The 21,638-nt window shown below is 46.9% G+C and overlaps 1 protein-coding gene across 1 annotated transcript in view; it reads left to right on the top strand.

Moving 5' to 3' along the window:
* Window positions 1-21,638, top strand: part of LOC138958159 (sodium-coupled monocarboxylate transporter 1-like) — a 74,104-nt gene that overhangs the window by 15,697 nt on the left and 36,769 nt on the right. The window contains exons 3-8 of the mRNA XM_070329240.1: window positions 559-624; window positions 1,210-1,261; window positions 3,559-3,626; window positions 19,161-19,315; window positions 19,628-19,768; window positions 20,423-20,552. Of these exons, the coding sequence (XP_070185341.1) occupies window positions 559-624; window positions 1,210-1,261; window positions 3,559-3,626; window positions 19,161-19,315; window positions 19,628-19,768; window positions 20,423-20,552 (612 nt within the window). The remainder of the gene's footprint in view (window positions 1-558; window positions 625-1,209; window positions 1,262-3,558; window positions 3,627-19,160; window positions 19,316-19,627; window positions 19,769-20,422; window positions 20,553-21,638) is intronic.

The following is a 21,638-nucleotide window of genomic DNA, read 5'->3' as shown; positions in this document are numbered from 1 at the left end:
GTCAAGTAATCTTCGACGAAGCCCGGGGTTCGGTATTGCATTTCAGCTTGGTGGCTTAAAAATTAATTAATGACTTTGGTCATTAAAAATCGGAAAATCGTAAAAAAAAATAAAAATTTATAAAACGATCCAAATTTACGTTTATCTTATTCTCCATCATTTGCTGATTCCAAAAACATATAAATATGTTATATTCGGATTCAAAACAAGCTCTGAAAATTAAATATATAAAAATTATTATCAAAATTAAATGTTCCAAATCAATTTAAAAACACTTTCATCTTATTCCTTGTCGGTTCCTGATTCGAAAAACATATAGATATGATATGTTTGGATTAAAAACATGCTCAGAAAGTTAAAACAAAGAGAGGTACAGAAAAGCGTGCTATCCTTCTTAGCGCAACTACTACCCCGCTCTTCTTGTCAATTTCACTGCCTTTGCCATGAGCGGTGGACTGACGATGCTACGAGTATACGGTCTTGCTGAAAAATGACAGCTACTTGACTAAATATTGTATTTTCGCCTTACGCGACTTGTTTACTTCTGCTGCGTTACAGTACCTGGAGATGCGCTTCAGCAAGCCTGTGAGAATCCTTGGTTCCTGTCTGCTGGTCCTGCAAATGGTGAGATCCTGACACAGGTGCAAGAAATATACACCTTGTGTGCCTACATCCCTCCTACTTTTACCAGGAAGCAAGAATATAGACAGTAAAGCGTGTGTGTCTTATTGAAATTGTGTGTGTGTACGTGTGTGTGTGTGTGTGTGTGTGTGTGTGTGTGTGTGTACGTGTGTGTGTGTGCGTGTGTGCGTGCGTGCGTGTGTGCGTGCGTGCGTGCGTGCATGCGTGCGTGCGTGCGTGCGTGCGTGCGTGCGTGCGTGCGTGCGTGTGTGTGTCTTTGATTGCGTTTCGTATTTTTTGCGGAGTTTAATTGAAGGATAAAAGTCGTTTGTTTAAATCAATGAACTTTATACGCTCAGGTGCCAGGAGATATTTTACTCATAACATTTAATTACACATACTATACCGTGACTCACCAGTTCAGTTTAAGCACTGGTGAATCACGGTAAGCATGTTTATTTGACGAAATTTATTGGGGGGGGGGGGGGGGGGGGTGGGGGGGCGGGGTATTACAGTCTATATTTCGAACGCTTACGTACCTTTTTTTATGGGAACCTTTTCTTGTGTTAAAACTACTGTCTGTTTCAGTTACTGTATATGGCGTTTCTATTGTACGCTCCATCGCTGGCCCTAAATGCTGGTAAGTTCTTGACTGTGTGTGTGGGTGTGTGTGTGGGTGTGTGTGTGTGTGTGTGTGTGTGTGTGTGTGTGTGTGTGTGTGTGTGTGTGTGTGTGTGTCTGTCTGTGTCATGAAGTGGATTGTAGTGTGAATAAGGAGTTACTTTTCTGTATACGTGTTCTGCCCTATCTTATTACACTGACTCTTCAATCTTCACACCAAAACACTCCAAACACAGAATTTGGGAGGATGCAGACTTATTATTTTCCTCACACAAATTATAACACAATTCTTCACCTAAAGAAAACAACATCAATACCAATCAACGTCTCGTCCACACCGTTCATGCAATTTCTTTACAATCACTCCCCACACACTGTCATGATATAAAGAAATTATTTCAATAATTAATTACTGCACAAGGTAAAGTGTTGACAGACACTCACGAGTTCGTATCACGGCTCACTACATGTCGTCATTTACACCTTGTGCCGCTGAATCCACGAAGACGATGAATTCCCAGAAACTCTCCTTTTAGATGCCAACATGCACCCTTCACGTTTCTCCCCGAGAAACACTTTCGCCATTAACGAAAAGAACCGTCGTCTCTACGACCGGTGATGATGGAGACTCCTCCGTCCAGCCATCTGCGCCGATGTGGTCTCTCTCTCCACCATAATCACGCCTCTTCCGTGTGAGGTCCATCCCTCGCTCACGCTCATGAACTCTCGTCATGGAAACTCCTAAAGAATTAACCCAAGTCTTAATACAACATTCTCTTAAACCATCTCCTCTTCCTAAACATTCATGCATCATCTCTCTCGTTCATTCTACATTCACATTCCGTCCACAGTCAATATCCAAACTATACTTAATCCATGAATCACTTAATCCACTAATGACACAACCATACATAGCAGGGCCGGACCAAATGAGTTGTAAGGGGGGGGGGTCCTCCTTTTGGGGGGGGGGGCAAATCAGCGAAGTGGCGAAGCCACGAGCCTGCGCGAACTAGCGGGGTCCGGGGGCATGCTACCCCAGAAAATTTTTGAAAAACGGTTAAAATCTGTGCAATCTGGTGCATTCTGGGCCTTGTTTTGAGGGTTAAGGTCTGTCAGTGTGAGTTGGTGGGGGGGGGGGGGGGGGGTACCTTTTTCTCATCGGATTTCACATTGAATAACATTTGTTAGAGACACACACAAAATTTATTTAAAAAAAAAAAACCAAAAAAAAAACTCAAAGGTACATGCTTTTTCCAGGGGTGGGGTTCCGGAACCCCTGGAACCCCCCCCCCCCCCCCTGGGTCCGGCACCGCATAGTATCACTGTCTTAAACATAACATAAATGCGTAACAACAGTTATGTTCAAGAATTTCCCAACAAAAACCATAATACAATCACAACAAGAATTCTCTTTAACTTCACACTAAAATTTAGTGCACTTTGTATACACTTACATTTACATTCCAGCTATGTATTCAAGCTTCAATAATATACAACATAGGAAATCATTTACCTTAAGAGACCCGTCTCTTGAAAGAGTGTTTGTCCCCGACAAACTTGACACACGCTAGAAACATCTTGCTCGGTCGAGCATCTACAACGTTGTGACGTTATTAAACCAAAACCAGCTACATTTCTCATAAACACAACTCATGTCAAACTAGGGTTTTCTCGTGCAACACACGAAACCCGTGATATCGCTTCAAACGTGTCCCAGCATATCCCAATTCAATCTTTAGGGAGGTTAAAATCACGACATGCTTCACATCACAACTATCCTACTCACATCTTTGTGACAGTGTGTGTGTGTCTGTGCGTGTGTGTGTGTGTGTGTGTGTGTGTGTGTGTGTGTGTGTGTGTGTGTGCGTGCGTGCGTGTGTGTGTGTGTGTTTGTACGTGCATAAATGTCTCTGTAAGTGCGAGCGTATGTGTGTGCGTGTGTGAGTGTGTCTGTGCTTGCCGGCCGTCTACCTGTGTGCCTGTGTGCCTGTACCGCGCATGCATTGTCGATTCGCAGTCAGTAATTTTTAAGTGTGATGCTTCTTGTATTGCAACAGAAATCAGGGCTGTGGTAAACGAAGCGAAAATGTGTGCTAACAAAATAGGTGGTACCCAACCGCGGGATCGGATTGGTTGAATTTGAGATTTGTTGTTATTGTAACCGATCAGACCCGGCGGCTTGTTGTGCGGTTGTATATATACGGCACCCAGTTTCGCTTCGTGCACGCCTGCCAAGGTTTGAATGAGTGCGCAAGAATAAACGCAGGCAGTTTTCATTTGAATGAATTAATGATATGAGTGACTTGTTGTTTTCAGTGACGGGATTAAACCTCTGGGGTTCTGTGGTGGGCATGGGCGTTGTCGTCACCTTCTACACCACTCTGGTAAGCTTCGTTTTATTTTGTCTTCCACTCTCTCCTTCTTTGTATGTGTGTCTGTGTTAGGAAACGCTACCGTTGCTGAGCTTTGGTTCAGTTTTGTGTGTTGCATGTAGTTGACTTATTTGTACTTTGTGGGAAGGTACCGATATTATATTTTGTAAACACAATATTTATGCTTGGACGAGAATGCAGGTGAACTTTCTAGTCCTGTCAAAACAAGTTGTTTACCATGCTGTTTTAGTGTGAGTTCGTGGCGTTCGATCGGATTAAGGGCGTCGGCACCTTTTGATGTACGTCACAGAGAACGTCACCATTCTAGTCCATGGGCGGTTCGCATATAATGTAGTTGTATCATGTTCGGTCTGGAATATTCTCGAGATTGAGTATTTACTATATATGCCAGCGCGATTTGTATGTAAAAAAAGCTTCTATTTGAGTTCTGCTATGTTGTGCAGTTGTATGTATTGAATGCTGAATAAATCCTCGAACTCAATTTGACGAGTTGTTTTCTGTTGCTGCGAAGACGGGCGACGTAGAATAAAAGAACACAACTATACGACGTTTGAGAACTTGTGGCAATCTCAAGTGTTCGTGTAACAATTGGGGGCCAAGCCAAGGATCTACGTTTAACGCCAAGGGTTTTCCAGCAACAAGGACCAGTGTCAAGACAGTTACAGGAGGTAGCCATCAATCGGGTGTATCCTGAGGGATCAGTATTGAGACTACGGAACCGTGGATTCGGTGTGACTGGTGAAGAGTTTGGTAATCGCCGCAGCTCGGTACGGTGAGCGACGCCGGAGTGTATCGGGATTACAGAGGTTAGCTGCCGTTTGGACGAGACGGACTTCGTCGCGGAGCTAGTGCATTAATACTACGAAATACGACTGGGGTACATCGTGTACGTATCGTCAGCAGAGTGCGCCGTCACGTTAGACGAGGAGGGTGGCAGCCTGCGTCTACGAAGGTGACCAGCGACGAGAGAAGCATCGGAGATGCAGTAGAGACTGTGTTCTTTTAGAAGACTACATTCGTCTACGTTCGGGGCTGTGAAAGAATACAGACGAACGCACCGGAAAAGACCAGAATGGCTGAGTTCTGGGGAAAAGGAATTGAACTGGGACTAAAAGGCAAGCAGTTGACGGAGTTCGTTGAGTCCCAGACACGACTGCTGGCGCAGCGTGAAGAAAGACAAGCGCAGCGTGAGCGAGAAGAAAAAGAAAGACAAGCGCAGCGTGAAGAAAGACAAGTGCAGCGTGAAGAAAGACAAGCGCAGCGTGAGCGTGAAGAACGACAAGCGCAGCGTGAGCGTGAAGAAAGAGAAAGAGAAGCACAGCGTGAAGAAAGGCAAATAGAGCTGAAACGCTTAGAGCTCCAAATAAAAATGGAGATGAAGCGCTTAGAGCTTCAGACAGAAATGGCGCGTGTTCAAAATGAGCACGAGGCACCACGCCTAAGAGATAACCAGCAGCAAATGCTACACAGGGCACCGGAACTTCCAGCATTTGCTGACGGAAAGGACCAGATCGATACTCCAGACTTCACCGGAGAAGTTGAGGCCGTCTGCCTGAAGAAGCCCTTGTACGATCTACTAATTGGGAACATTGGGGGTGCGAGACGTCCTGATGACCCTGATTTCGAATGGAGAATGGGCTCAGCTCAGCCTGCTGCTGAGGAGGAAGACCCACTGCCATTCGCGAATGAAGATATCAGCGAACTGTTACGAGATGACAGAGCAACTGTGCATCGCCGCGACCAGCCGCAGGTTGTAAGCGCTGTGACGACCAGAGCCCAGGCGAAGAAGGACAAAACAACTACGCCACTCAGGGTCACCAACAGTTCTGCAACTGCTGTCGTGGACAGGGATCGGCTGATTCAGCTAGATTTGACCTTGACAAAGTACAGGAGTCGTCCTGTCAAGGAGATGACTAAGGGCGAAGGCACTGTGCACTTTGAAGTAAAGGCCAAGATCCTGTACAGAGTGTTCCAGCACCCGAGAGTCAACGGTGAGAAGCCATTACGTCAAGTTCTGGTGCCTCAACCACTTAGGCGCCAGGTGATGGAGGTGGCCCACGACTCTATTATGGGAGGTCACCTGGGTGTCAAGAAGACATCGGACAGAATCCAGGCTGCGTTTTACTGGCCAGGACTGCATGCAGATGTGACTCGATTCTGCCGATCGTGCGATATTTGCCAGAAAACCATACCTCGAGGAAGGGTCCCGAAAGTGCCGTTGCAGAAGATGCCTTTGATCGACCGACCCTTCAAGAGGGTGGCCATGGACCTCATCGGCGAGATCAAACCGCCAAGTGAAGAGGGTCATCGTTGGGTACTGACCCTGGTAGACTATGCAACCAGGTACCCAGAAGCCGTGCCTCTGAAGAAAATTGACACCGAGACTGTTGCCGAGGCACTTGTGGACATTTTCAGCAGAATTGGGGTTCCTGAAGAGATCCTCACAGACCTGGGGACACAGTTTGTCTCTGAATGCATGGAAGAGGTCAACAGGCTGCTGAGCATTCGTCACTTGACTACGACACCCTATCACCCGATGTGCAATGGGCTGGTAGAAAAATTCAATGCGACGCTGAAGTCCACGCTGAAGAAACTATGCAGTGAGCAGCCAAGGCAGTGGCATCGCTACATCAATGCCTTGCTATTTGCATACAGGGAGGTGCCACAAGAGTCCACTGGATTCTCCCCGTTCGAGCTGATGTACGGGCGGACCGTGAGAGGCCCGATGCAGATACTAAAGGAATTGTGGACGAAAGATGTGGACACACCTGAAGTGAAGAACAACCAGTACGTGTTTGAGTTGCGAGAGAAACTGGAGGAGACTCTCGAGATTGCGAGAGAAAACTTGAGAAAGTCTCAGGATAGTGGAAAGCACTACTACGACCGCAAAGCCGTAAACAGGAAGTTTACACCAGGTAACAAAGTGCTGATACTGCTCCCCACTGATCACAACAAACTACTGATGCAGTGGAAAGGCCCATACGAGGTTGAGGCTGTGGTAGGGATCAACGACTACAAGGTGAATGTCGGCAAGAAGTCCAAGATCTACCACGCTAACCTCCTGAAACTGTATGTGGAGAGACCTCCGGAAGCAGTACAGGTCGCAACAATGGTGGAAGAACCAGCCGAACTAGACGAGTTTGACGGTGAGAAACTACTGGAGTTGGGAGACCTCCACAAGAAAGAGGGAGTGGATGACGTCAAGTTAGGACCTGACCTGACAGAAGACCAGCAGAAGGAACTGCATGATTTTATGGGCGACTTCACCCATAGGTTCTCTGATGTTCCAGGCTCTACGTCCTTGGTCGAACATGAAGTCCACCTCACATCTGACGTTCCTGTTCGCTCGAAACCATACCCTATCCCGTTTCAGGCTCGGGAATCCTTGAAGAAGGACATCGACAACATGTTGAAGATGGGGGTCATCCGTGAATCATTATCCCCTTACTCATCTCCCGTTGTTGTCAAGAAGAAAGACGGTACAAACAGGGTATGCATTGACTTCAGGAAAGTGAATAAGATCACCGTGTTTGACCCTGAACCAATGCCGACGGCGGCTGATCTGTTCCGACGGTTGACTGGCAGTAAGATCTTCTCAAAGATCGATCTCAGCAAGGGATATTGGCAGATTCCTGTGCGCGAAGAGGACATACCAAAGACCGCCTTTGCAACTCCAGACGGAACGTATGAGTGCCTGCGGATGCCTTTTGGCATGGTGAACAGTGGTGCTACCCTTAAGAGGGGAATGCGAAAAATGCTCAAAGGAATGAAGAATGTTGTGTACTACTGGGATGATCTGCTAGTCCACACGGAGACCTTTGCGGAGCATCTGGAGACTTTGAGGGAACTGTTTTCCCGCCTGACAAAAGCTAATCTGACCGTGAGACCCAGCAAGTGCATTTTGGGGACCGACAACGTTGACTTCATAGGTCATTCACTGAAGGAAGGTCAAAAGGGGCTTTTGTTGGAAAACGTCACCAAGATCCTCAATGCGCCACGTCCTGAAACCAAGAAGCAAGTGTGATCCTTCCTTGGATTGGCTGGGTACTACAGAGAGTTTATTCCAAACTTCGCCGCCATAACGGCGCCTTTGTCGGACATGACCCGAAAAGGATGCCCCAACCGAATACTCTGGGGACCAGCTCAGGAGAAGGCATACCAGACCGTGCGCGACCTGATGTCACGAGACCCGGTGCTACGCCTTCCTGATACTGCCAAAGAGTTCATCTTGCGTACAGACGCATCGGACGAAGGGATTGGCGCCATGCTGATGCAAGAACATGGAGGTAAACCGTTTCCGGTCAGCTATGCCAGCAAGAAGCTGTCAGGAGCCGAGAAGAACTACTCGACCATGGAGAAAGAGTGTTTAGCCATCGTGTGGGGAATCAAGAACTTTGAACTCTACCTCCAAGGGGTGAAATTCGTGCTTCAGACTGATCACAAACCCCTCACCTACCTGAACTCTGCAAAGTTTGTGAATAATCGTATCATGAGGTGGGTGATGTACTTGCAGAACTTTGATATGCGAGTGGAATCGATCAAAGGTTCAGACAATGTTGGAGCAGATTTTCTCAGCCGAGTATGTGAGTAAAACTGTGTTCATTCTCCAACAGACTAATGTACATACCTGGATTTCAATCTGTTATGTATACATAATATGTGTACAGGTAGCGTTTCAATGATTGAAAGAAATTAGGTAAATTTCTTCTGGTGTTGGGGGTAATGTTAGGAAACGCTACCGTTGCTGAGCTTTGGTTCAGTTTTGTGTGTTGCATGTAGTTGACTTATTTGTACTTTGTGGGAAGGTACCGATATTATATTTTGTAAACACAATATTTATGCTTGGACGAGAATGCAGGTGAACTTTCTAGTCCTGTCAAAACAAGTTGTTTACCATGCTGTTTTAGTGTGAGTTCGTGGCGTTCGATCGGATTAAGGGCGTCGGCACCTTTTGATGTACGTCACAGAGAACGTCACCATTCTAGTCCATGGGCGGTTCGCATATAATGTAGTTGTATCATGTTCGGTCTGGAATATTCTCGAGATTGAGTATTTACTATATATGCCAGCGCGATTTGTATGTAAAAAAAGCTTCTAATTGAGTTCTGCTATGTTGTGCAGTTGTATGTATTGAATGCTGAATAAATCCTCGAACTCAATTTGACGAGTTGTTTTCTGTTGCTGCGAAGACGGGCGACGTAGAATAAAAGAACACAACTATACGACGTTTGAGAACTTGTGGCAATCTCAAGTGTTCGTGTAACAGTCTGTCACGTTCTGTCTCCTTCTCTGTCTCTCTCTGTCTCTGTCTGTCTGTCTGTCTCTCTCTCTCTCTCACTCTCTCTCTCTTTCTCTCTCTCTCTTTTTTCTCTCTCTCTCTCTCTCTCTCTCTCTCTCTCTCTCTCTCTCCTCTCTCTCTATATATATACACACACACACACACACACACACACACACACACACACACACACACACACACACACACACACACACACATACGTACGTATATGCCATACTGTGAACATTGTGTAGATATATCTATCTCTAGTCCATCTCTGAAAGCCTTCTTCCTTCCCGTGAAAACTATCATGTGAACCATCACAGATCCGTCGAGGCTCTCTCTCTCTCTCTCTCTCTCTCTCTCTCTCTCTCTCTCTCTCTCTCTCTCTCTCTCTCTCTCTCTCTCTCTCTCTCTCTCTCTCTCTCTCTCTCTCTCTCTCTCTCTCTCTCTCTCTCTCTCTCTCTCTCTCTCTCTCTTATTGTCTTATAGACTACAGCTTATCAAGATTTACGATATGATTTCTTAATCATTCGTGAATTGTTCTTCATAACTACGGTTGTTGTGTTTTTCTTTTGTGAGAAGAAAGTGCAAAGTGCAAAGTGTAACCGTGAACAGTTGAGTGCAAAGTGCAAGTGGAATGTGATGTGCTGTGACTCTGTTATCCAGTCAACGATCTTGTCTTCTGTGTCTCTGTGACGGATTTTAAGTGGAGGTGGTGATATACTCTTTGGACTGTAAATGTAAAGGTGGTGATGTACTACATATACATTCGAAGAACAAACTGTGGACTGTAAAAATAAAGTATGTCACAGTAAGTGTTGCAGTTTTCTCACCCCACTGATTCGTGTGACTCACTATCACTACCACAGTGCTGGTCAGCGACCCGCAAATTAGCCTAGCTGCCATCCCCACGGCGCTATCCGGCGTCGTGTCGTCGTTGAGTGCTTGCTGAGAGGCTTAAGCCACGCTCCACAGACTGTCCGGCGTCACACCTGGCACTTGAGATTGCATCTTACGAGTGTTACCCATCACAAAGGCCGGGCTTGTCCAAAGGCTTGCCTAAAGCCGATCAGCCCAGTCTCTTCAACTATGACGCGTGTTGTGTAAACACGTGCCGGCTGGAGGAAGATGCACCAATGACATAATGACGCTGACGAGGCTTCAGAGCCGCGAGCAAGGTCGCGAGCTCGCCGAGGTTATTCCGACCCTTTCCCCAATCCAGGTCACATTCCGCCCCCAGGCTGACATTTTCTACGTGTGGGTGGCGGTAATCCGTTACAGGTACATGGTAAGCCTGCCATGCCATGGATATACCTGCACATGGCAAGACTGGACAAAACCAGATACCAAATCCAGTATCACGCCCCTGCCAGAGGGGCAGATAAAATACAATGACACCAAAGTAGATGTGCGTCCGCTACCTGCCGAAGTGATCCAGACAACGGTCCGCCTGTTCCACCGGAAGGAAAACGGGGAGAACAAACAAGCCCTAGTTCTCACCCTGTACTACAAACAGAGCAACGTGCTGGTGCAAGGGGGCGAATGCAACGACTGGGTCATGTCAGACTTTGACAACCTGCAGGGAGTCGTCCTCCTTCTTGCCGATCATCGTCAGTCAAAACAAGAGGTGAAGACAGCCTGGGAAGACGCACAGCAGACCCTGACTCTTCCCCCTTGCTGCGACAACATTCAAGATGATGCGGCCAGCGTCAACGGAAGCAGCAGCGACAACGCAGAACTTCAGTCCGCCTCTACACCACTGGCCATCGAGTGGGCAGCCAGGGAGGAGCAGCAGGATAACGGCGAAAAACCGGATCGCCACGCTGATGTGTCTGGTGCCACCGCGCTCAGCACTGCCTCCATCCCTGAGGTGACTGACGTAACCTCAGATCCCAATCTCCCATCCCCTGCTGAGGACAACAACCCCACTCTCCAAACCCCAACAGCTGGGGGCGATACACACGCTAAGATCGCCAGTCCACCAGCTGTTGACCCTCCCTCCCCCCCACCCATACCCGCCGCTTCCAACGGTACCTCCCCTGATGCAGCTGACACTGCTGTCCCTGTACAGCCCGAGTCCCCGACCCCGGAGGTCAGTGCTACAGTGCAGGTGCCAGATGCTGCGGCTGTGGAGGTTGCTGACGACGGAGCAGAGCACACTGACGTCGGTGCAGCACCAGAAGAAGGGCTGTCTAACAACGCAGACGGTCAGCAGGAGGTGGAGCCCCACCATGTCTCTGTTCAGACGGACAGCATCGACAACAACACCATCACCGCCGCCCTCCAGGCTCAGCTGCTGAAACTGAGCGAAAACCTCGAAGACTACAAGGTCCAAGCTCAGCGTAAGCAGTTCGTGGTCAACCAGGAGAGGGACCGGGCTGTCCAAGATCTGGAGCGGACAGTTCTGGTGCAGAGGGAGCAGATTACAACCCTCCAAAGACAATACCAGAGCCTGGAGCAGAAGTCGAAGGTGAAAAACCTAAAGACCACCACCGTCACCGCCAAAAAGTCCTGCCTTGCGTGTGACCCAGCCTCCAACCAGACCCAGATCCCTGCTGATAATGGCATTGGTCGTAATGCCCAAGACGGCAGTGCTCATCTATCTGCCGTTATTCCCGCACCCACCTCTAATCCCTCCGATCCCGGTTCCCAACACATCCCACCCACCCCCCAACACCCTATTTCCCCCCACCCCTCTCCTCCCCGTGACCGGCACTCTGGGTCTACGGCTGAAGGGTCATCGCAGGCTGCAGGCGACAACACCACCGCAGAGGCCGACTTCAAGTCTGTCCGCACTACGCACCCCCTGAAGCTGCCTCCCTCCGCCACCACACTCATCATCGGAGACTCGAACATGAAGAACGTCAACTCCAAACGACTACATCGTGGTGGCGAGGTGCAGGTCAGAACGCTCAGGGGTGCTAAAGTAGCGGACGTCGCAGATATCTTCAACAAGTTGGATACCACGACCAACATCTCCAAGGTAGTGCTACACGTCGGCACCAACAACGTGGCTGCAGTCGAGGCACAGCCCACACTGCTGGCCAGTTTTGCTGACGGCTACCGTGCTCTCGTGGACTGCGTCAAGTGTAAGGTGCCTGACGCACATATAGCAGTCTCTGCCATTCCACCCCAGAGGCCGTGGAAAAGATTAGTTACGGTTCGAAAAATGAACCAGCGACTAGCTAATCTGTGCAAGCATAACGGTACAACCTTTCTCCCTCACGACGCTGTTTGGTCTACTAACAACGAGGGGAAGGTTGACCCTAGCCTGATACAGGACAAAGTACACTTCACCCCAAGGGGTCTAGGACTTTACCTCAGAGAGGTCAAGGCTTTCTTATTCGGCAAGAACAAGAGTGCTAAAACTAAGGCCAATACGGACGGAGATGCCAGTGTTAATGTTACGCACGAACAGCCACCCAGGCGTAGTTACGCTGACACGGTCTCCCATGGTGATAAGACCAAGGGCAATGAGGATAAGGCGCCGAGTGTGGCCAATGACACGCATAGAGACCAGGCCGATAGGCACGCTGCGCGATCAGGGCCGGAACTTAACTACTCAAGTGTCGAGGCTGACACGGCTAGCTATCATAAGCAGTCATCGGCACCACAATTCCCGCCATTCAATCACCTTCATCCTTTCATGCCTCAGGGGTATAATCCCTTTAATTTCCCACACATGTATCCGTGGCTCTTCGGTCGCCCTCCGCCCCCTTCTGGGGCCGGCTGGCCTTCACCTTACATGGGAAGTTACAATATGCATTAACGATACACGTGTGTGTGTGTGTGTGCGTGTGCTTATGCGTGTGTGTGTAAGGGTGTGAGTGTATGTGTGTGTGCGTAAAAGGGTATATGTGACAGTGATGCATGCCCCCAAAATCTGCCATGAACTGATGATTCACTGTATTTGACTTTCTGAACAATTCCGGATCGTATCTTCCTCAAACCTCGATTATTGTGTTGCTCTCTTCTTCTCGGTGAGATAGTTTTTAATTGTGTGGTACCTACCACCCGTGACAGCATATATTGCAGCGTGGTTTCCTTTATTGCTGCTGTTGTTGTTTTAACCCGGACATTTGCGTGTCACGCTTCGTTTGAACGTGACTTGAATGCGTTAGTGACGCTTTCTAGTGGCTTCTGCTGCACTCGTGTTAACACACCATTGTGGTGCCAAGACTTTAGTCGGTGTGACGATTAATTTTTTGATGAACTGCGCTGCGTGTTTTGGTTTATTTTGATCCCATGTGCATCTGATTCATTTTCTTTGGCAAAAGCGTCTGGCTGTTTGAGTCTTGCAGGGCCGGACTAGGCGAAGAGGAGGGGGGGGGTTGCCAGTGGTGGCCCAGGGGGGATGTCCCCCCTGGCGGCAGGGGCGGATCAGTTCATTTTATGGGTGTTTTTTTTCAAAAGTATATTGTGAAGATATGGGTGCGAAGCGCCGAGCCGACAGCGCAAAGCGCCTAGCTTGCTAGGGGGGTCCGGGGGCATGCCCCCCCGGAAAATTTTGAAAAAAAGGATGAAAAATGGTGCAATCTGGTGCATTCTGAGGATGATCATTACCAGTTTCAGGCAGCAGATTTTGTCACTGATTAATGCCCCAAAAATTGAAACTCAATGTAAAATAAAGAAATGCATACCTCATTCAATATTTTTATTTTTTGGCTGGGGGGGGGGGGGGTCCGGAAACCCTAGAACCCCCCCCCCCCCTCATTGTGGGGGTCAGGGGGCAAAGCCCCCTGAAGCTGATTGGTAGGTCATATTCTGAGATAGGAAAATGGTCGCTCCTTGCATGAAACGGCATAAAATAAGCAATAATAAAAAAAAAATTAAATAAGTAAGGTACATGTTTAGGCTAGGGGGGGGGGGTTGCGCAACCCCCATAACCCCCCCGGTAGTCCGGCCCTGTCTTGTTTGCTTTTCCGTTTTGTCTTCACTTGTTTTCTATTTGACTTTTGTTCTTACATTTGTTAGGTATTGTTTCGTGTTACCTACACCGTTTCTTGTGCTTATCCCCTTTCGTTTAATAGTGCTTTTTAATTTCAATTTTGCGTTGTTTTATAACCTATGAGAGATTTTGCTAATTCTTCCTCGGGCATACGTGTCGGTCATGTTAATGTGTATCACCTAGGCAACAAGTTGCATGACATCTTCTCTCTTCTTAGCGGACCCCCGCGCCTCCACCTCCTTGGTCTCACGGAAACCCGCTTAAATTTGCAATCTGATTCCGAACTTTCCATTCCCAATTATACTTTTCTTCGAAAGGACGCCACTCGTTCTCCCCAGACGGGCCTCGGCATCTATGTTCACAATGACGTATTGCCTTATGTCACGCGGCGCCCGGATCTAGAGACCGGGGGAGTGGAGAGCATGTGGGTTCAGCTAAAGCGTAGTGCTAAAGACTCTACCATACTTATCTGTATCTTGTACAGAAATCCCTCTTATAATTATGCCTGGTATGATGACTGTGTGCACATGATGGACTTGGTCACTGCGGCAAATCCAAAATCTGACTATATTCTTTTAGGGGATTTCAACATTGATCTTTTTAAAACACACACATCCTGGGAGTCAACTTGCAATTTATTTGGACTGCAACAACTGGTGCAGCAGCCTACGCGAGTTACTCCCACCTCCTCCACCCTACTAGATCATATCTATACCAATAATGTAAACAGGGTGTCTAACGTCCGGCTCTCTGATGTCAGTCTCAGTGACCACAGTCCCATCATGTGCACGTTGTCATGGAGACCACGGAAGCGTGCCAAGGGCGAGCATACCACCTTTGAGTACCGCTCAACTAAGAACTTTAATGAAACTTCCTTTTTATATGATTTGAGTCATGTCAACTTTTCTCCTGTACATAATTGTGATAATTTTGACGATGCCTTATCCTTGTGGCAAAGCTTGTTTATGCCTATTGTGGACAAGCATGCCCCCATTCGAAGGAGGAGAGTTAAACAAAAGGCGCAGCCTGGGTGGATTACAGCTGAAATAATGGAGGCTATGAAAATTAGGGACACGCTTAAGAAGGACAAAAACACTAACGAGTACAAACTTCAGAGGAACAAAATCAGTGTTTTAGTGAAAAATTCGAAACGTAGGTATTTCGAACAGATGATTTCGAATAATTGTGATACAGCGCACCTCTGGCGTGCCATGAACGAGGTTACGCATAAGCAGCGTAAGCCGTCTTTAGCGCCCTCGGTCGTGGCATCGCCAGACACGCTTAACAACCACTTCTTGTCCGCCGCGTCCCTCCTTACCCAATCTAATTCTATAGCCACACAAAACGAGTTCTCTAACCCTCTCCTTGAGAGTTTCTGTAGTGACCGGCTGCGGTCTGCTGACCAGAGCCCTATCCCTGCACTGGCAGTTCATGAAGTAGGGAAATATATATCTGACCTCAAGAATAAAAAGTCCGTGGGCGTAGACACTATTAGTACCTTCTTTCTAAAACTTTCACTTCCGTATATATACTGTTCAAAAAAAGAAACGCATAGTTGCTACTTGCCAAATTTGTTTTATTTTTCGAAAAAATTAACAGAAAATCCAATATTTAGATTATTTGTTTCAAATTTGGTATGGACACAGTTGAATGCACACACAGTTCATTTGCATCTTCAAATCAATCAGTCAATCAATACGATTGGGTGCCGAGGCTGTCAAGTCAGTAGGGGGTGTGACTGCCTTGAGCAGCAACAACTGCCCGGCACCTTCTGGGCATGGACTGGATCAGATGCCGGATATCTTGCTGTGGGATGGTGTCCCACTCCTCCTGAAGTGCCTGCAATAGATCGCGGTGATTTGCCGGCGCTTCTTCTCGCCTGCGCACACGTCTGTCCAATTCATCCCAGAGGTGTTCTATCGGGTTCATGTCTGGCGACATGGATGGCCAGGGAAGCACCTGGACATGGTGGTCGGTGAGGAACTGGGTGGTGAGTCGTGCTGTGTGCGGGCGAGCGTTGTCCTGCTGGAATATGGCATCCTGGTCAGCCAGAAGAGGAAGGGCGTGTGGGCGCAGAATTTCCTCCACGTATCGCTGGGCAGTTATGCGCCCTTGGACGTGCACCAGGGTGCTCTTTCCAGCGGTATTGATCGCCCCCCACACCATGACGCCTCCACCACCATGAACGGGTGCCTCATCCACACAGTTGGGCGCGTAACGTTCGTTTACTCTCCGGTAGACCCTCCTCCGACCATCATGTCGCTGGAGCAGGAAGTAGGACTCGTCGCTGAACCACACGTGTCTCCAGTGATTCCGGACGGTCCAGCGAAGGTGCTGGTTGCCCCACTGCACTCGGTTCTGGCGATGGCGGCGGGTGAGGACAGCTCCTCTGTGAGGTCTGCGAGCTCTCAAACCAGCTTCATGCAGGCGGTTCCGCACGGTCTGGTCCGATAATCGGTGTGGCCCGGGGAGAGCCTGGACAGAAGATGAGGCCGACAGGAAACGATTCCGGAGGTGGCGGAGCCGTATGAAGCGGTCGTGAGCAGCAGTTGTCGCCCTTGGTCTTCCCGCTCGTGGCAAGTCAGCAACGGAGCCAGTGGCTTGAAACCTGACCCACAGTCTACTGATGGTGCTCTGGGACACGTGGAAGTGCTTGGCGATTGCACTTTGACTTTGGCCTGCTTGTAAACGACCCAATGCAATTTGGCGGTCTTCTCTGCTCAATCGGGCCATCTTTCGTCGCTGAATTGTCGTCTGATTTCTTTGTGGCGAACAATCCGCTTTTATGGGTTTTGGAAGACATGGTGAGAGCTCAATATTCCCCGAGTTTCACGAGATTACACTGAAGCATGACGAGTGGTCATGCCAAATGAGTAATTTTGACATTGTAGCCACTGATAACGCATGCGTCACGTGCAGAGCTCACTTGTGGCAATGGACAAAAGGTCGACGACCAGATAAACATTTTCTGCAGTTTGGTGGATATCCTTGTAGCCATATAACTAAATTAACCAAGTATTACAAGCTATGCGTTTCTTTTTTTGAACAGTATAGTAGAGTCCCTGACGTTCTTGTACAATCTATGTATTAAAACAAAGGTCTTCCCTCTGGAGTGGAAATGTGCTAAAGTTATTCCTATTCCTAAGACGTCGGATTCTAGCGACATCAACAACCTTCGTCCTATCTCTGTTCTATCGGTGCTCTCTAAGCCTCTTGAGATGCATATCCATAAACATGTAATCCATCACATGGAAAGCCACGATCTTTTTTACCAATTCCAATCTGGTTTTCGTAAGTTTCATTCTTGTTCCACGGTTCTTGTCCGTCTCTGTGACACCTGGCTGTCGGCTATCAACGATTCCAAATTAGTTGGTGCAGTTTTCCTCGATCTGAGGAAAGCGTTTGAAACAGTCGATCACAATATTCTCATAACTAAACTAAAGTTTTATATAAACAACAGTGATACAGTAAAGTTGCTTGCATCGTTCATCACGAACAGATCCCAGCGGGTATATCTAAATGGTCAATATTCACAAGATGGTGTTCTAAATTGCGGAGTTCCTCAGGGGTCCATTCTTGGCCCACTTTTATTTAGTATCTTCATAAACGACCTACCTTTGCATATTACGAATAAAAATGTATCTTGTGAGCGTTTTGCTGATGATAGCTCTCTTCACTCATCGTCCAAAAAAATAGTTCAAGTGGAGGCTGACCTTCAGCAGGGAATCAACGACGTTGAACAGTGGTGTAGTAACAACAAAATGACCCTGCATCCCAAAAAATCCAGCAGTATGGTAGTCACATCTAGACAGAAACATCAGAGAGCGCCCCTTCTCCTCAACTTAAAACTGCACTCAGATCCTATAGAACAGGTTTCATCACACAGAGTACTAGGAATTGAAGTTGACCAGGAGCTTAGGTGGAACATACACGTTAAGAATATCTGTAAAAAGCTGTCAAGCAATCTCCATCTCTTATCTAAACTAAAACCCTTTGTAGACAAGGAGGGACTGAAAATGTTTTACGTGGCACACTGTCTATCATATATTAATTATGCCTCCACTGTATGGTGCGGTGCCAGTGAAAATATAATGAAAAAACTAAACTCCTTGCACAGAAGAGGTGCTAAGCTTATTGTAACCAATCCTTATCTGTCCACGTCAGAAAAGTTGAAGGTAGCCAATATTCTTCCACTTCAACAGCAGCTTGATTACAACATCTTAATTCTAATGTACAAGGCGCTCAATGAGCTGGCCCCACCATACCTAAATGCATTCTTGACTAAAGCTTCCGAGCGCTATGTGTCAAACAAATCTATATATATATTACCAAGGACTCGCATAGATCTATACAAAACTAGCTTTGCTTTTGTGGGACCTTCACTGTGGAACTCTCTTCCTTCGAATGTACAAACGTGCCGTTCATTGAACGCATTCAAAACCTCCCTCAGGAAACACATACTGAGGTCTTCATAAGTTACGCTGCCGGTATTGTAGCTAGCTTTGTTAATTATAATTATTTTATTACTCTGAAATATTGACTGCTGCATGCCTACATAATGCTAAATCTACCTGTCTTGGTAGGCTCACTGTGTGCTTGTTGAATGGCACTTAGTTGTGTGTATATTATTATTAGTACTATATGTGTTCCTCCTTGTGCGTCTGCGTGTGAGTGCGCAAGTGTGATTGCGTAATTAATGTTCAATCCTGTAATTGCTTTATTGATGTTCCATTCATGTATTTTCTACTACTTTTCTCATTTATTATTACTGTATGTTGATGTTTCTATGATTCTAGTCGGGCGCACGCGTGAATATGTGTTTGTGTGAATGTAAAGGGCACATTGTAAGATTAAGCCTATGGCCTAAAATGTCTACCCTTTATGTGAATAAAATGTTCTAAGTCTAAGTCTAAGTCTAAGTCTAAGTCTAAGTCTCTCTCTCTCTCTCTCTCTTTCTCTCTCTCTCTCTCTCTCTCTCTCTCTCTCTCTCTCTCTCTCTCTCTCTCTCTCTCTCTCTCTCTCTCTCTCTCTCTCTCTCTCTCTCTGTTCTGTTATTCTGCTTGCTTCTTTCTTCATATCTTTCTTTCTTTGTTTAATGTTTAGGCAAAGACTCTCTGGATGGGTTCATAGGACTTTGGCACACAATATTTTTTGGGAGGTATGAAGGCTGTGCTGTGGACAGACATATCCCAAGCAGGTGTAATACGACTGCTATACATGTACTCATCATCAGATGCATAGCTGTGTCACACTATGTAACACTATGTTAACATATATGTAACACTATTTGTAACAGGGAGGTATGAAGGCGGTACTGTGGACAGACACATTCCAGGCAGGGGTCATCTTTGCTGGACTCCTGGCTGTGGTCATCCAGGGGTCAATCGTACAGGGCGGCTTTGGCAACGCCTGGGCCATTGCTGACAACAGATCCAGGATTGTTTTCGACGAGTAAGTTTGTGTGTGTGTGTGTGTGTGTGTGTGTGTTTGTGTGTGTGTGTGTGAGTGTTTGTGTGTGCGTGTGTGTGTGTGTGTGTGAGTGTGTGCGTGTGTGTGTGTGTATGTGTATGTGTGTGTGTGTGTGTGTATGTGTGTGTGTGTTAGTGCATGTGTTAGTGCGTGTGTGTTTGTGTGTCGACTGACTTACTGGTCTCCATGAAGAAAGATTCAGCGTGTTCAGTTTAATTTTTTTTAGATCGACATATTGATTGAATGTTTCAATACCGCTTTACATGATCGACTTGTTTTGCTCTTTGCTGACAGTTTCAGCTTTGACCCGAAGACCCGCCACTCGGCATGGTCCATGGTTGTTGGGGGGATGTGTTTCTGGGCCTACCTGTATGGTATCAATCAGGCCCAGGTGCAACGTTGTCTCTCCTGTCCCTCCGTCAAGAAGGCACGCATGTAAGTCAGATCCTCGAACGTGTGTGTGTGTGTGTGTGTGTGTGTGTGTGTGTGTTTGTCAGTGTGTGTGTGTGTATGCGTGCGTGTGTGTGTGTGTGTGTGTTTTTGGGGGATGTGTTTCTGGGCCTACCTGTATGGTATCAACCACGAATCCCAGATGCAACTCTGTTTCTCCTGTCCGTCTGTCAAGAAGGCACGCCTGTAAGTCAGTTATTTGTTTGGTTTTGTGTGTGTGTGGGGGGGGGGGGGGGGGGGCGGGGTCGGGTCTGAATCTACATGTACTGTTATCGGGAGCAGATGCTGATCCTACCTATGTTGTTTGTTGTGCTGCAGGGCGCTGTTTGTCAACCTCCCAGGCTTGATTATCATTGTCAGAATCGCGTGTATGATCGGCATTGTTATGTTCGCCTTTCAAGTTGTTTTTACTGTCACCCAATCACAAATTCAGCAGTTTGTGCTGTAAGAACACAGTTATAAAATGTATGTGTTGTTACTTGTGTTGCAGGGCACTGTTTGTCAACCTGCCAGGCTTGATCATCATTGTCAGCCTAGCCTGTATGACCGGCGTCGTTATGTTCGCCTTCTACGCTGACTATCACCCCATCAGAATGTCGGTAGAGCTATAACATGTGTGTGATATTTGTTGTGTTGCAGGGCGCTCTTTGTCAACCTGCCAGGCTTGATCGTCATTGTCTGCCTTGCCTGTATGATCGGCGTCGTTATGTTCGCCTTCTACGCTGACTGTCACCCTATCAAATTCGGCCTCATCAGCAAGACGGACCAGGTATGTTTTCTGTCTCTTTTTACATTTAGTCAAGTTTTGACTAAATAATTTAACATAGAGGGGGAATCGAGACGAGGGTCGTGGTGTATGTGTGTCTGTGTATGTGTGTGTGTCTGTCTGTCTGTGTGTGTGTGTAGAGCGATTCAGAGTAAACTACTGGACCGATCTTTATGAAATTTTACATGACAGTTCCTGGGTATGATATCCCCGGACGTTTTTATCATTTTTTCGATAAATGTTTTTGATGACGTCATATCCGGCTTTTTGTAAAAGTTGAGGCGGCACTGTCACACCCTCATTTTTCAATCAAATTGATTGACATTTTTGTAAAGCAATCTTCGACGAAAGCCGGACTTCGGTATTGCATTTCAGCTTGGTGGCTTAACAATTAATGAATGACTTTGGTCATTAAAAATCTGAAAATTGTAATTAAATTTTGTTTATATAAAACGATCCAAATTTACGTTCATCTTATTTCTCATCATTTTCTGATTCCAAAAACATATAGATATGTTATATTCGGATTAAAAACAAGCTCTGAAAATTAAAAATATACAATAAATTATGATCAAAATTAAATTTCCGAAATCGATTTAAAACCAATTTCATCTTATTCCTTGTCGGTTCCTGATTCCAAAAACATATAGATATGATATGTTTGGATTAAAAACACGCTCAGAAAGTTAAAACGAAGAGAGGTACAGAAAAGCGTGCTATGCAGCACAGCGAAACCACTACCGCGCTAAACAGGCTCGTCAGTTTCACTGCGTTTTGCACGATCGGCTGACTACGATTATTGTGAAAAAATGCAGTGCGTTCAGTTTCATTCTGTGAGTTCCACAGCTTGACTAAATGTAGTAATTTCGCCTTACACGACTTGTTTTTTTGTTTGTTTGCTTAACGCCCAGCCGACCACGAAAGGCCATATCAGGGCGGTGCTGCTTTGACAGATAACGTGCGCCACACACAAGACAGAAGTCGCAGCACAGGCTTCATGTCTCACCCAGTCACATTATTCTGACACCGGACCAACCAGTCCTAGCACTAACCCCATAATGCCAGACGCCAGGCGGAACAGCCACTAGA

Source organism: Littorina saxatilis, linkage group LG2 (assembly GCF_037325665.1).
Source record: "Littorina saxatilis isolate snail1 linkage group LG2, US_GU_Lsax_2.0, whole genome shotgun sequence".
NCBI lineage: Eukaryota > Metazoa > Mollusca > Gastropoda > Littorinimorpha > Littorinidae > Littorina > Littorina saxatilis.
The sequence above is the reverse complement of the archived record's forward strand: the minus strand, read 5'-3'. Positions and strand labels throughout refer to the sequence as shown.